We start from the raw sequence: 13,093 nt of genomic DNA, 5'->3' as shown, positions 1-13,093 counted from the left end.
TTCTTATTGAGAGGCGTTTGCTTGTAGGGTTGTATATGCACCAATGAAAGGGCGTTCCACCGCCCTAGCACGGCTTGTTGGCTTGAAGATAATAACGACCCCGCTCGGAGGGCCCTCGTTCTGTATGGTCCTTGTCTGTGACAATCTGTCTTGATTGCGAGATGTTGATCGAGCTCGTCTTGCGCCGAAACTTGCCAGCGGTTCGTTGAGAGCACTGAGCGCCGCGTAGTCTGTACACCACCCCGACTGCGGTCAACTGACACCGAAGCCTTAGCCAGAACAAGTCTTTCTCGTACCATAGTGTTCTGGAGGATCTGCATTCCCCCAGAACCCGGGGCTCCGCACCAGGTCCCCACATCAGCCAAGACGGGGAAACTGTAGCCTCCTCTTTGCAGTACCTATAGTCCATCCTGTATAATTCTTCCGTCTCATCATCAAAACCATCCACAGCTCGGCAACTATATTGTGATGGCCATGGATGGGCTTGGTATATATGTAGGTGGTGGTCCGCCATGAAGGTAAGCAATCGCTTCTGGGACAAGCTTTCTTGCTCTCGCCTCCAGAACATCTTCATTAAGAATACTGGTCTCTCTCCTTCTATATCATATTGCCCAGAAGTCAAGCATACCAAGCTCTAGCGGCCAAGATGCGAGGCCTTTTGCTTGCCCTGTCCGCCACCTTGGCCTCGGCTGCCAGCATAGCACGCGAGGCACTGCCCGTCGGCGCTGCTATCACACCTGGTATAGAGCCTCGTGGAAAGCCAAACCACCACCATAAGGACAAATGGGGCTGTAACAAGCCCGAATACCGCCACAAAGTCACCATTAGAGCTTCCGCGAACGACACAGATGATGTCTCGTCTGATTTCCTGTGGGCCTTCAAGAAAGCCAACCACGGCGGCACAGTCTATCTCGAAGAGGGATCGACGTACGTAATCGGCAAGAAGCTCGACCTGAGCTTCCTGAACGATGTGCACCTCCAGCTTGACGGTGAGATTAAGTTCACAGACGACATTGAGTACTGGCAAGCGAACCACTTCTACTATGACTTCCAAAAGAGCATCACCTTCTGGGTTTGGGGTGGCGAGAAGATCAAGATCTACTCTGAGACCGGCTCTGGTGTCCTAAACGGTAATGGGCAGGCATGGTAGGTCAAACTAAACCTTCACGCAAAGTGACTATAACGACTGACCGTATGGTAGGTACAACGGCTTTGCCGGCCGCGAGATTCTGGACTCCGACAACACTTACTACAGACCTATCCTTTTCTTGACCGACAATGCGACCCAGGTCGATGTCAGTGGAATCACTATGCTCAACTCACCCTGTTGGACCAATTTCCTCATCCGCACCAACGACATCTCGTTCGATAACATTAACATCGAAGCAACCTCTAACAACATCAGCGCCCTCCCGAAGAACACTGATGGCTGGGACACTCTGAACGTCAAGGGCATCAGCGTCACGAACAGCAACGTGAACATCGGTGACGACTGCTTCTCGCCTAAGCCCAACACTAGCGACATCTACGTTAAGGACCTCTGGTGCAACGGTACCCACGGTGTGAGCATGGGCTCCATCGGCCAGTATCCTGGTGTTCTGGACTACATTGAGAATGCATGGATTGAGAATGTTACCATGCTCAACGCTGAGGTAAGTCAGCTTCGATGCATTCAAAGAAGCAACCACTGACCTTTCTGTAGAACGGCGCCCGTCTGAAATCCTGGGCCGGCCCCAATGTCGGCTACGGATACATCAACAACATCACCTACGACGGTAAGCAACAATTTGCCCGTTAATACCAGCAGCGAACAGATACTGATAGAACCCCCAAGGCATGTACGTCGAGAACACCGACTGGCCGATCGTGCTCGACGCCTGCTACTTCAACATCGACCCTGCGGTCTGCGCCGCTGACCCGTCGCGGGTGAACATCACCAACATCCTGTTCAAGAACATCCACGGCATGAGCAGCGGCAAAGAAGGCAAAGATGTGGCGAGCCTGGTCTGCAGTCCGTCAGCTGTGTGCGAAAACATCAGGCTTGAAGACATCGACCTGAAGAGCCCGACGAACCCGGATCAGCAGGGCGTGGTGCTGTGCGATGGCATTGCGGACGGTGTTGGCGTTCCTTGCGTTGCGAGCAACTCTACTGCGGCTTAAGTGAGCATAGTGATAGATGAATCTTTGTGCAAACGACGATAACTTGTGTGTACTCTCCTGTTGGATTGCTTTGATCTATGACACTTTAATCTTGTGTACTTGACTACTTGTCTATGTCGGCTTCGGCTTCTCCGGCTTCCCAGCCGGAGCCTCTACGGTAATGCTCTCGACCTCTGGCGCGGGAATTGCAACTTCCTCGATCGCCCATTCCATGTCAATGTAACTGTCGCTCACGACTTGCACTCTAACCTTCCGCTCTTTGTCACTCGGCGGCAATTTGACCATAGCCCTAGTGCTCGGCTTGCTAGCATTGGCATTCGGGTTCTTGACCTTGTCGGGCGACGGCCAGCTGACCCTCTTTAGTCCCAGAATATCGCCCGTAGCACCATCAGAGACGAGGACGAAGTATCCTTCGGTCTGAGGCTTGGGGTACCTCGGCGCGTAGATGTGATAGTCTTTGTTCTGCGCAGGGTTGAGACGAGCGAGGGAGACGGCAAGGCTGTGGGCAGAAGTGTCGGCGACATGGACACGCATCTGTGGCAGCTGTGCGAGCGCCTTGAGAGCCTTGCCATGGGAAGGTGCGGGGAGGTTAAGCTGCTTCATCGCTGATTCGAGCTCGCCGCGGGGAGCGGTCGTGGCCGTAATGAGAGACCTGGGCCTCGCCGACTCCTTAGCCATGCGCTTCTTCTCGGCATCAGGTTCGACGCCGGGAAGAATCGACAGTGGGCCATCATCTGGCCAGCGGGCGCTCTTGATGGCTTGAAGGAGAGTCATCATCATGCGACAGCTCTGCAGGTGGCCAAGTTCGGTGAGCACGTCGATCGAAGCTTGGACAATACGAATTGCTTGGTCCAAGACTGAGTTCTGGTCACCAACGTAGTCAGATATTGGAAGGTCGATGCGAGAAAAGTGCGCCTGGAGCAGCAAGAACGCCTTGACGTGAGGGTCCCACATGGGAAGACCGAAATTGTCAGCTTTGAGCGGAAGAGCGGCGGAGAGCTCGACGTTGATGAGGTCTTCGTTGTGGCGGACGGGCAGCTCGTCGTATTCTGTGGCCCTGGACATCCAGCTGAGAACATCTTCGAACGAGGCTGTCGGTGTAGCGTATTTGGTGAGAGTACGAATGGTCTTGTGCGACAGGTAGTAGTAACTCATGATCTTGCCGAGTGGCGTCGGGTCGACGTCGCCGTTGGGATAGAGCGTCAGACAGCCAGAGTCGGCCAGCTCGGACATTGAGTGGTCGACCATTTCGATCATGTAATCATTCGCGGCCTGCTGGGCTGCAATGCTATTGTTCTCCTCCGCTGGAATCTCCAAACCGTAGTATGAAGGATTCTTGTGAAGACGGCGGAAGAAGAACGTCCATGTCAGATAGTCCAGAGCATCTTGTTTTGTCGAGACAGTCTCAGCAGAGACTTCAGCGCCCAAGTGGTTATCCAGCACATTGTGCAAGGAAGATTCGACGGGGAAACCAGTGTGCAGGAAATGTTTGTAGAACGCTTTCTTCGAATCTTGTGTGAAGATACGAGCGATACCGGATGTGTCGAACTGGGGTCTACCAGCTCGCCCGAGCATCTGCAGAACGTCTGTAAGATCCATGTCCTTGTAACCTTCAATCTTAGCATCGAAGAACTGAGTTCCCTTGACGACAACCAGATGAGCGGGCAAGTTGACACCCCAGGCAAGCGTACTGGTAGCAACCAGGATCTGGATCTTGTTGTTGGCAAACAACTCCTCAGCGAGCTGCCTGTCGGACTCGACGAGACCAGCATGGTGCAGTCCAATGCCAAAGCTCAGAGCTTCCTTCAACGCTTCGTCCTTGACACGAGCCAAGTTGAGTGCCAGGTCATCCTCGGACATTCGTACGAATCTTCGCGGATTCTCTTCCATACCGCAGAAGTTGATGAGGTCCCTCGCCGTGAGTCTCGTCTGTCTGCGCGAGGCGACGAAGACAATGACAGGCTTGTCAGGAGAGTGCGATTTGATAGCCAGGAAAGTCGGGCGGTTCATGCTCTGCATGAGCGGACAGAAGCCACGCTGCTCGGGGAAACCGTCGATGAAAATCTCGAGCGGCACAGGACGGACAGAATGCCTGAAGTTGAACAAACCCTCTTTCACGCCTAGCCAGTTGGCAAGGTCCATAGCGTTAGCACAGGCCGTCGACATACCCACGATACGCACGTCGCCCTTCTTTTGCGAGGCGATGTAGTTCATACGACTGACAATGATCTCCAAGATAGGACCACGCTCGCCACCAAGCAAGTGAATTTCGTCAATGATGACCAAGCTGACTTGCTGGACGTAGCTTCGCGTCTGCCAGCTACGACTGATACCGTCCCACTTCTCAGGCGTCGTGACAATAATATCGGCGCTGCGTATAGTGCGGGTGTCAGGAGTATTGTCACCGGTCAACTCGACGAGCTTCAAGCCCATTTGCCGGGTCAATCGACGGCTCCAGTCTTGCACACGCTCGCGGACAAGCGCCTTCATGGGCGCGATGTAGACGACCTTGCTACCCGGCCTCTCGCGGAAAGCCCACCACATGGCAAGCTCTGCAGCGATAGTCTTACCCGAACCAGTTGGCGAGCCGAGCAAGACGTTTGCAGGCGTGTGGTACATGCAATGAAAAAGCTGGGTTTGCATGGGGTTGAAGAATTGGAACCTTGATCCGTAGATTTCCTCGAGAAGCGGGTTCTTGAGTGCCTTGATGGGCAAAGGCTGCAGGTTAAGGAGATCAGTGTATACACTCTCCGTGTCGGGACGAATCAGGTGCTGGAAGCTGACAGGCGTAACAGTCTCTGCTCCTAGCCAGCGATCGCTGACAGCACGAACGTAGATCTGGCTGGGAAGGGGATCAGAGAGCGGGATAGTGAAGTTTAGTTCGTGGTCGTCGTAAAGCTTCTTGCGACCGAGAATGAAGTATTCATGGTGGTAAATCTCGCTCGTCTCAGAGTTCTCCACCCAGATCCAGTAGCTTTCACTCTTGCCGTGGTGACGGTCATTCCAGCGGAAGTCAGGCGTGATGAAGAGTTTGACGCGCAGGACATCTCTGTTTAGAGGCGCGATCTCCGCCTCAACGCTCAATGTAGGGAAGTTGTCCAGCAACTTGCCGATGGTATGGCCCATCTTTTGATTGTGCACAAGGGCGCCAATCTCAGCTGCTTCCATGTCGCGCATGCTCTCGACGGTTGTCGTGGAGGCTTTCTCGTCCAGATTGCGAAGAACAGCCTGCGGCAGGTCGAACTGGTTGAAAGGATGCTCATACGGCCATACGCGCTTTTCAATACTCTTGCACAAGCTGAGAAGCACCAGGCACTGATATCCCCAGCGCCTATTAAGCGCGATCATGAACAGTGCACGGCAGATTCTGGCAGCATTCTGAGCAACGTATGCCGTATCCGAAACCAATGTGAAGTCTTCGGGCCTCGCTTTGCTAATATAAGATTGCAGCAACACATTGGTCTTGCCTTGCTGGGTGCCGATACCTCCGTCAATGTCGCAAGGAGCATATCCCTCCTTAAGGTTCATGAGCTCCTTCTCTTCAGTCTCTCGTGAGGTGATGTTGTCGAATTCACCCGACATGGAGATCATCTTCAGGACGTCTGCTTCAGTAGCACGAGGGCGCATCATAGTGTTGAAGATCTCAACACTGGTTTGGAGGATATAGTACTGACTGGCGATTCTACCAACGTCCTTTGCGCGGAGCTCCTCAGTGGTCTCATTGAAGATGATCATTTGACTCTTCTGCAAGACACGAGCAGCGTTGATGATGAGTTCACGTCGGCGCTGCACCAACATGGGATCGTCTCTGATCTCGGCCCAGTCGATGCCATAAGCGATCGGGTTCCTGCGCATGCGGACAATGAGGTAAGAGTAACCCAGCCAGGCAATGGCTTCGGGCACGCTGGTAACGGTGCCGAGTGAGATCTCAGCGTTCAGATTGTCGACCATCTTCTTACTGAACTGACTCTCGATCGGTTGCTGTTGCGTTACGGTGGTCAAATAGTGCTGCAGCTTGTCCTGGCTTGTCAAAATCATGCCGATACCAGTATCCTGAAACTGAGGACGACCAGCACGGCCGAAGATCTGCAGGACATCAAGAATGCCGACATCGACGAATTTACCAGCTTCGGAGCTGTACAGCTGCGTGCCTTTGATAATGACGGCTGCAGCAGGCAAGTTGACACCCCAAGCTAGGGTCGCTGTACAGCACAGTACTTTGAGGACACCGTCACCGAACATTCTCTCGACCATGTTGCGATCGGAACGCGGCATGCCAGCATGGTGGGTACCCATGCCCTTCTGGATGAGTTCTCTGAGCTCTTTGCCTTTGGACTGCTTGACGTCACGCAGCGCATTGGTGTACTCCTCATGCCCAGACGGGTCGAAAAGGTCAGTCAAGCCCTCATCCGCCGCCATCTCCCAGAGTGTACGTGCTGTCTTGACGGTGTCTTTGCGGGAATGGACGAACACCATGATCTGGTGGCCCTGCTCGAGCATGTCCTTGACTTTCTCAAAGCAAACCTTGTCGAGATTGTCCCTGCTTGTCTTCGACCCGGCCTTGCCCTTGACGCCGACGAAATGCTGCTCAAGAGGCACGGGTCTGAAGCTCTGATCAAAGTAGAACAAGCCGGCCATGCGGTTCACCTTGAGAAAGTCTGCAACGTCGACATAGTTTGGCAAAGTGGCGCTAAGTCCGACAATGCGGATCAGCGACTGTGTGCTTTCGACCTGTCTTTCAGTACGGGCGACAAGGGACTCGAGGACGGCACCACGGCCGTCGTGCAGCATGTGAACCTCGTCAATGATCAACAAGCGGACCTTCTGCACGAGCTCTGTGTCTCCGGTCGATTTGCGAGTCACCACATCCCACTTCTCAGGTGTAGTGACAATTATTTGAGTAGCCATGACCTCCGCCTTTGTGAGGTGCATATCACCAGTCAACTCTCGAACTTGGATGCCCAACCACGCAAGCCTCTTGCCTAGCTTCTCCGTCACTTCGGCAGCCAGTGCCTTCATCGGTGCAACATACACAATCTTGAAATCTTCCGTGTGAACAGCAAAATCCGTAGCTTCAGGTTCCTCAAGTGGGTTCGGGTGGATGTTCTTTGCAACGGTGTTCAAGATCGTAAGCATAGCGGCATCCGTCTTACCTGCACCAGTTGGGGCACAGATAAGCATGTTTTCGCTGGTGTGGTACGCCACTTGATGCACGAGACTTTGCATGCGGTTGAGAGTCTTGTAGCCTTTGAAAGTACCCCTGCAGAGGCCATCTAGGTCTTTGATCTCCACCAGCTTTTGGTGGCGTCCCAGTGTGCCTACCTTTGCGGCAGGGATGGAATACTCTTCATACTTCTCCCTTTCTATGCGCTCGCTGCCCACTGGTAGAGCATATTTCCTCCCATGAGAGGACAATGTGTTTCCAGCGTCGTGCGCCTTGTAGACGTGTGGATACTCAGACCCTGATCGAATCTGAGTAGCGGCAAGTGGCGCGCTCTTGTGCTCGAGGTCTTGCTGCCGCAGCCGCTCATCTCGCTCCGCCTTGGACAGTAGGCCCGATGAAGGCTTGCTGCTGTCGGAAAGAATCTTCTTCCGGTGTTGAATCACATTCGAGACCAGGTCAAGCTCGTCGAAGCCAAGAATGTCCGCCAGCGTCATCTGTAGCTCCTCGTCGCTGCTGTCGGACGCGAGCACGGCCGTGATTTGTTGCTCCAAAGTGTCCGCGTCCAAACCACTTCCTCTGCTCGAGACATCCACACAGCAATCTCTTAGCCAACCCTTTGTGCCGATCGCGGCTGTAGGTTCCCCAAAATCTTCCTGTTGGAATGTTGGCGGTGGCTCCAGACTATCGTCGCTGAAGTCGTAGTCGTCCTCGTCGCTGATAAGGTCCCAGATATCGTCGCTCCCACTAGCCGGCGAAAGGTCTTCATCGTCCAAGCCGTAATCTTGTTCGCCAGGGACATCTTTCGCATCGCCGTTCGTTTGTGGTAGTTTCAGCTCAGCGATAGCAGCTCGCATGGCAGCGAGCTGCTCGAGCCACTGTGAGGCCGCCGTATCTGCTGAAGGCGACATCCTGTGGCAAATATGGTGCAGATTGTCCAACTGGAAGCGACGAGGAGCGCCTCTTGAATCAAATAAATGTTGGAGACACCGCACTCCACTTCAGGCACTAGGGCGATGCGAATGACGAGCTGACTTTCGGCAGGCTTATCTTATCTGATTGATTACAATAGCGCGGGGGAATCGCGTTCAACCTCGAAAGCCGACGCGACAACGGACGGCTGTGTGTGACTGTCGAGTCTTTCGCAGTATTATTGTTTCAATCATCGCAAAGCGCCGCAAGGGAAAATGGTATGGATCATTTCAACAATCTTTGAAGAAGGTCACACTGCTAATCCTCGGCCACAGGAGAGCCCTCACGAGCATCAGCAAAGCCAGCTGCTGTCGCGAATTATCACAAATGTTGTATGCATGATGTTCCTTCACCAACTATGTCTCTTCAAGTGTTGATCTATGCTCTCACAGGAAAAGCTGAATGAAGCTGTGATGGTCTTAAACAAAAGCCTCCAGGTACGTATTATTCTTGCCAGCATTGGCTTCGAATTCCAGGCTTACCGATCATGGCAGGAGATCAATGTGCAAAATATGAACGTCGAGCTGGTGGCGCAAATGTTCAAGAACTACCAGTCGAATGTGTTGTTCCATCTCGAAGGCGAGTAGTTACCCTGAAATCATCCCGCCCGAGTCATACCTCTAACATCTTGACAGCTACCGACAGCCTTCAGGAGCCTGCCTGAAAAAGCTGTGAGGACAAGGCTCTATGCGCATTTGATTACATATTGGGGAACCTCTGCAGCGGTCTGCATGGATTTGGGCTTCTGATCGAGGGTTCAGTGAAGGGCATTTCCTGTTTTGTTTTGCTCGGATTGTTCGTGATAGTGGTCCGTGCACCTATACCCCAGTTTGGCTTTCGGCGATGGATGGTGGCAGATCGGCGCCAGCAGGTGACGGACCTTCGCGACCGCGCTCACGAGCAAGATTGCGCCGCCGATGCGACGCAGCATCCCGCACGCCGAATCTTGACCGCCATCACAACTGCCAACATCGTGTAACTACTCATGTACCCTTCCAAAACCACCATGATATAAGACTGTCAACAATACGACCACCATGCCTCACTATACCGTGCCCATCACGACGCCGTCCGGCCGCAACACGCCAAAACCACCGCCCACCAATATCACAGGCCTCAGCGATCCGCCCTATCGCGGCCAATTGCCCACAGACACCACCGAATACAAGCAAAGCTCCTCCGACACTGCCATCGTAATCGACAATGGCAGCTCCGCCGTCCGCGCAGGCTGGCAACACGATGCCACTCCGCGGCTGCAGATGCCGCCGCTCATGGCGCGATACACGGATCGCAAGCTAAATCGCAAGCTCATGTTCATCGGATCCGAGATCTACTTTGACGGGACAGCGCGCGGGCAGTCGAAGAACATATACGAGCCTGGAAGCAACATCGTGAACAACTGGGATGCGCAAGAGGGTGTACTGGACTACGTCTTCTGCAAGCTTGGGATCGATGGTCGCAACGGCAATGTGGACAGGCCGGTCGTGATGACCGAGCCGCTTGCGAACCTGGGCTATTCGCGAAGAGTGATGAACGAGATCCTGTTCGAACTGTACGGTGTGCCGAGCGCGGCGTATGGAGTGGACTCCCTGTTCAGCTACAACTACAATAAAGGCTCGACCGGCCTTGTGGTGTCGAGTGCATATATGAGCACGCATCTGATTCCGGTGGTCAACCAGCAACCTCTCATCTCACATGCGACGAGACTGGACTGGGGACGGAGCCACTGTGTGGAGTACATGAAGTCGCTTCTGAAAGCAAAATATCCTGGGCTACTCACTACTGGAAAGGTCACGGACACACAGCTGGAGGATCTCCTACAACAACACTGCCATATATCGAGCGACTACGACCGCGAGATGGTGCAAATGCTGGATTGGAGTGGTTTGGAGGACCGGGATCACATCGTGCAGCTGCCATTTCAGGAGAAAGAGGTCGTGCAGAAGACTGAGGAAGAAATCAAACGGGCGGAAGAGAAGCGAAGGGAGGGCGGCCGCAGACTGCAAGAACAGGCAGCAAAGATGCGTCTCGACAAGCTCATCAAGAAAGAAGAGGAGCTCGAGTACTTGAAGGATTTCCAGATGCGCATCAGCGAGGCGCCCACAAAAAAGGAAGCCCGTGCGATTCTGGACGAAGACGACGACTTCAAAGACGAGGCGGCGCTTGACCGCAAGATCAAGGAGATGGAGAAGTCCATTCGCAAGCAAAGAAACAAGGACGTCGGTGACTTGGAGGAGGAGCAGGCTGAGGCGCCCACATACCCTCTCCTCGAAATTCCAGACGAAGAGCTCGACGAGGACGGCATCAAGGCCAAGCGCCAACAAAAGTTACTCAAAGCAAACCACGAAGCTCGCGCCCGTGCCAAAGCAGAGAAAGAAGCAGAGAAGGCTCGACAAGCGGAGCTGCAACGCCTTGATGATGAGAAGCGCGAGAAAGACCCCGAGAGTTGGATTGCTGAACGACGCGCAGCTCGCTATGCTACTATCCAGAAGATCAAAGACCGCGAACGCCTGAAGGTCGACCTCGGTAACCGCAAATCGCACGCTGCCCAACAGCGCATGAAGACCCTCACAACCCTCGCCGCCGACGAGAAGCCCGGCCGCAAGCGCCGTCGCGGTAAGGACGACGACGAAGACTTCGGCGATGATGCAGACGCGTGGAACGTCTACCGCGAAATCACCGTCGGTAAGGAAGGCTACGACGAGGAAGATGAGGAAGAAGAGGACCTGGGCAAAGAGCTCAAAGCCATCGAAGCCCAGCTCCTCGCCCACGATCCCAACTTCACCGAGCAGAGCACACAAGAAGCCCAGCGCGACTGGACCAAATCCCTCGTGCACGCCTTCACCCGCGGGCCCTGGCCTTTTGATCCGGAGAGTGCAAAGGAATCGAACCAATTCCACCTGAATGTCGAGCGCATCCGCGTACCGGAAGTCGTCTTCCAGCCCTCCATCGCTGGCGTCGACCAGGCGGGCCTAGTCGAGATCGCCGAGGACATCTTCATGCAGCGGCTGTCCGGTACGAGCGCGCGTGACGACATCCTGAAAGACGTCTTCATCACGGGCGGCTACAGCATGTTTCAGGGCTTCGAGGAGCGCCTGCAGGCCGAGCTGCGCGCTGTCTTGCCAGCGGAAATGCAGCTGGGCGTGCGGAAGGCGAAGAACCCGGTGCTGGATGCTTGGAAGGGAGCGGCCAAGTGGGCGACCACGAAACAGAGCCGCAGCGCGTTTGTCACTAAGGCGGAGTGGGCGGAGAAGGGAGGCGATTACATCAAAGAGCATAATTTGGGGAACGTTTATTCTTAGGCAACGGTATGAAAACTAGCTTATCTTCGGTTTTTGTATCTTTAGCGGCAACCTGCCAGCGACTCTTCCGAAAATTGCTCAAATCATCCGAAAGTTCGAAGGCTTGGGAACCTGAAAGACTACGAGGTACTCAAGAATAGTCAAAATGTTAGGCTTTCCGGGTGACTAGTAGTCTAGAAAGAAGGTAGTACGTCAAAGTTTCTTTTTTTCGAGGAATAGAGATCTGAAATACTCTAAACTATGATGGCCTTGAAAATGCTTGGCCAAATGTAAAGAAAGGAGTGCTCTAGCCTGATATCAATCTCGTCACCCGCCGGCCGCTGCTAATTGACGTGAGAAGCTATGATCGCGAATGCCTAGATGTGGAAAAAAATGCTCATGATCGAAAGTTGACATAGTAAAAACCAAGACAAAACGAGATGCGAAAGAAGTCTGGAGCCCGCCCTAGCCGTCGAGGCGCCAATGAAAAAAAGAGAAAGTGGATATCCTGCACTAAAAGTCTTGTGACAAAGAAGAAAATGAGGAGCGGAGGCGCTTGCTTTATGGTGTATCCTGTCACCTCAAATATGGGCGTGCTCGGGTGTTGAAAATGCTGTCGGGTGGCCCTCTAGGGGCTCGATCTAGCAGCTTTCGCAAATGGCGGGTGGAGCTTCAGTCACCGCCTTCAATCATTACAAGCGTGCTTTTCCTGTTCTTGGTGAGGTCGACCACTCGGGGGCGCAAAGGTTGCTTCACTTCGACTGCGTCGGCTACCCGTCTCCGAGCTCTGGAAACGCTGACCTGCCGGGCGACGCTGACTTGCACTATTTGGCGGTTGAATGATTCCGTGCCGGCCGGCGGGTTGCGAGGCATAGGAGGTCGGTCGCTAGAGCGGGTGGGAATAGGAGGCGGAGGCGAGACGGTCTTTGCCTTAGGCGGTGAAGGACCGAAGACTGTGGTTCCGACGGAAGAGGCGAGAGAGGTCGCAGTGGTCGGCGTTGGTGGGAGTGAGTTTTCGCTCACGAACGATGAAGGAGACGCAGGCGAGGAATTAGTCGTCACTGCCGCGGGTTTGATGATGGTGATCGGTCTTGCTGTGACGGGTGTGACGCCTTTTGCCAGTGCTGACAAAGGCGACTGCGCGGCTCTCGGTGTGGTCATTGCTCGCTTCGGTGGGCGAGGACGATGCGCTATGGGCCCATTGTACTGATCCTTTGGGTGGTCGGCGCGGTTGCTGTTGTGAACACGGATCGTAAGTGAAGGCATCCTATTCAAGCTGGGCGAGGTCAAGCTGCGTTGAAGACCGATGGATGATTGCGCTGGAACGTCCGCCAGGTCGCGACTCTTGTCGTCAACTTTCCCAGGATTCAATTGCATGCGCTTGCTTTGTCTCCGCTCAAGAAGGGATACTCTTGGCTCCAGCAGCTTCTCGAACATAACGCTGTAGCGGTCGAACGCTCCGCCCGGAATGTCGATATCTAGCTTGGGCGTCTTTTGAGGATCCTCGACCTCAGTACCT

General features: G+C 54.0%; 4 protein-coding genes across 4 annotated transcripts; 3 read left to right on the top strand and 1 right to left on the bottom strand.

Annotated features, from left to right (window-relative positions):
* The first annotated feature begins 476 nt into the window (after positions 1-476).
* Positions 477-2,218, top strand: WHR41_06113 (uncharacterized protein). The gene is made up of 4 exons (XM_069374718.1): positions 477-1,146; positions 1,202-1,652; positions 1,703-1,775; positions 1,835-2,218. The coding sequence occupies exons 1-4, from the start codon at positions 647-649 to the stop codon at positions 2,158-2,160; spliced, it is 1,350 nt and encodes a 449-aa protein (XP_069228080.1). The 5' UTR covers positions 477-646; the 3' UTR covers positions 2,161-2,218.
* A 53-nt stretch (positions 2,219-2,271) lies between these two features.
* WHR41_06112 (uncharacterized protein) lies at positions 2,272-8,232 on the bottom strand (the record flags this gene model as incomplete). The annotated part of the gene is made up of 1 exon (XM_069374717.1): positions 2,272-8,232. The coding sequence occupies one exon, from the start codon at positions 8,230-8,232 to the stop codon at positions 2,272-2,274; it is 5,961 nt and encodes a 1,986-aa protein (XP_069228079.1).
* Positions 8,233-8,435: 203 nt separating this feature from the next.
* Positions 8,436-8,957, top strand: WHR41_06111 (uncharacterized protein; the record flags this gene model as incomplete). Its single annotated transcript, XM_069374716.1, has 5 exons — positions 8,436-8,511; positions 8,569-8,625; positions 8,686-8,730; positions 8,788-8,872; positions 8,929-8,957. Exons 1-5 carry the CDS (start codon positions 8,509-8,511, stop codon positions 8,955-8,957), a joined length of 219 nt encoding a protein of 72 aa, XP_069228082.1. The 5' UTR covers positions 8,436-8,508.
* Positions 8,958-9,330: 373 nt separating this feature from the next.
* Positions 9,331-11,595, top strand: WHR41_06110 (uncharacterized protein; the record flags this gene model as incomplete). The annotated part of the gene is made up of 1 exon (XM_069374715.1): positions 9,331-11,595. One exon carries the CDS (start codon positions 9,331-9,333, stop codon positions 11,593-11,595), a length of 2,265 nt encoding a protein of 754 aa, XP_069228081.1.
* Between the last annotated feature and the right edge of the window lie 1,498 nt (positions 11,596-13,093).

Source organism: Cladosporium halotolerans (assembly GCF_011745625.1).
Source record: "Cladosporium halotolerans strain TM138-S3 chromosome Unknown Sca22, whole genome shotgun sequence".
In the NCBI taxonomy this organism is placed as follows: Eukaryota; Fungi; Ascomycota; class Dothideomycetes; order Cladosporiales; family Cladosporiaceae; genus Cladosporium; species Cladosporium halotolerans.
Note: the sequence above shows the minus strand (reverse complement) of the source record. Positions and strands in the feature narration are given on the sequence as shown.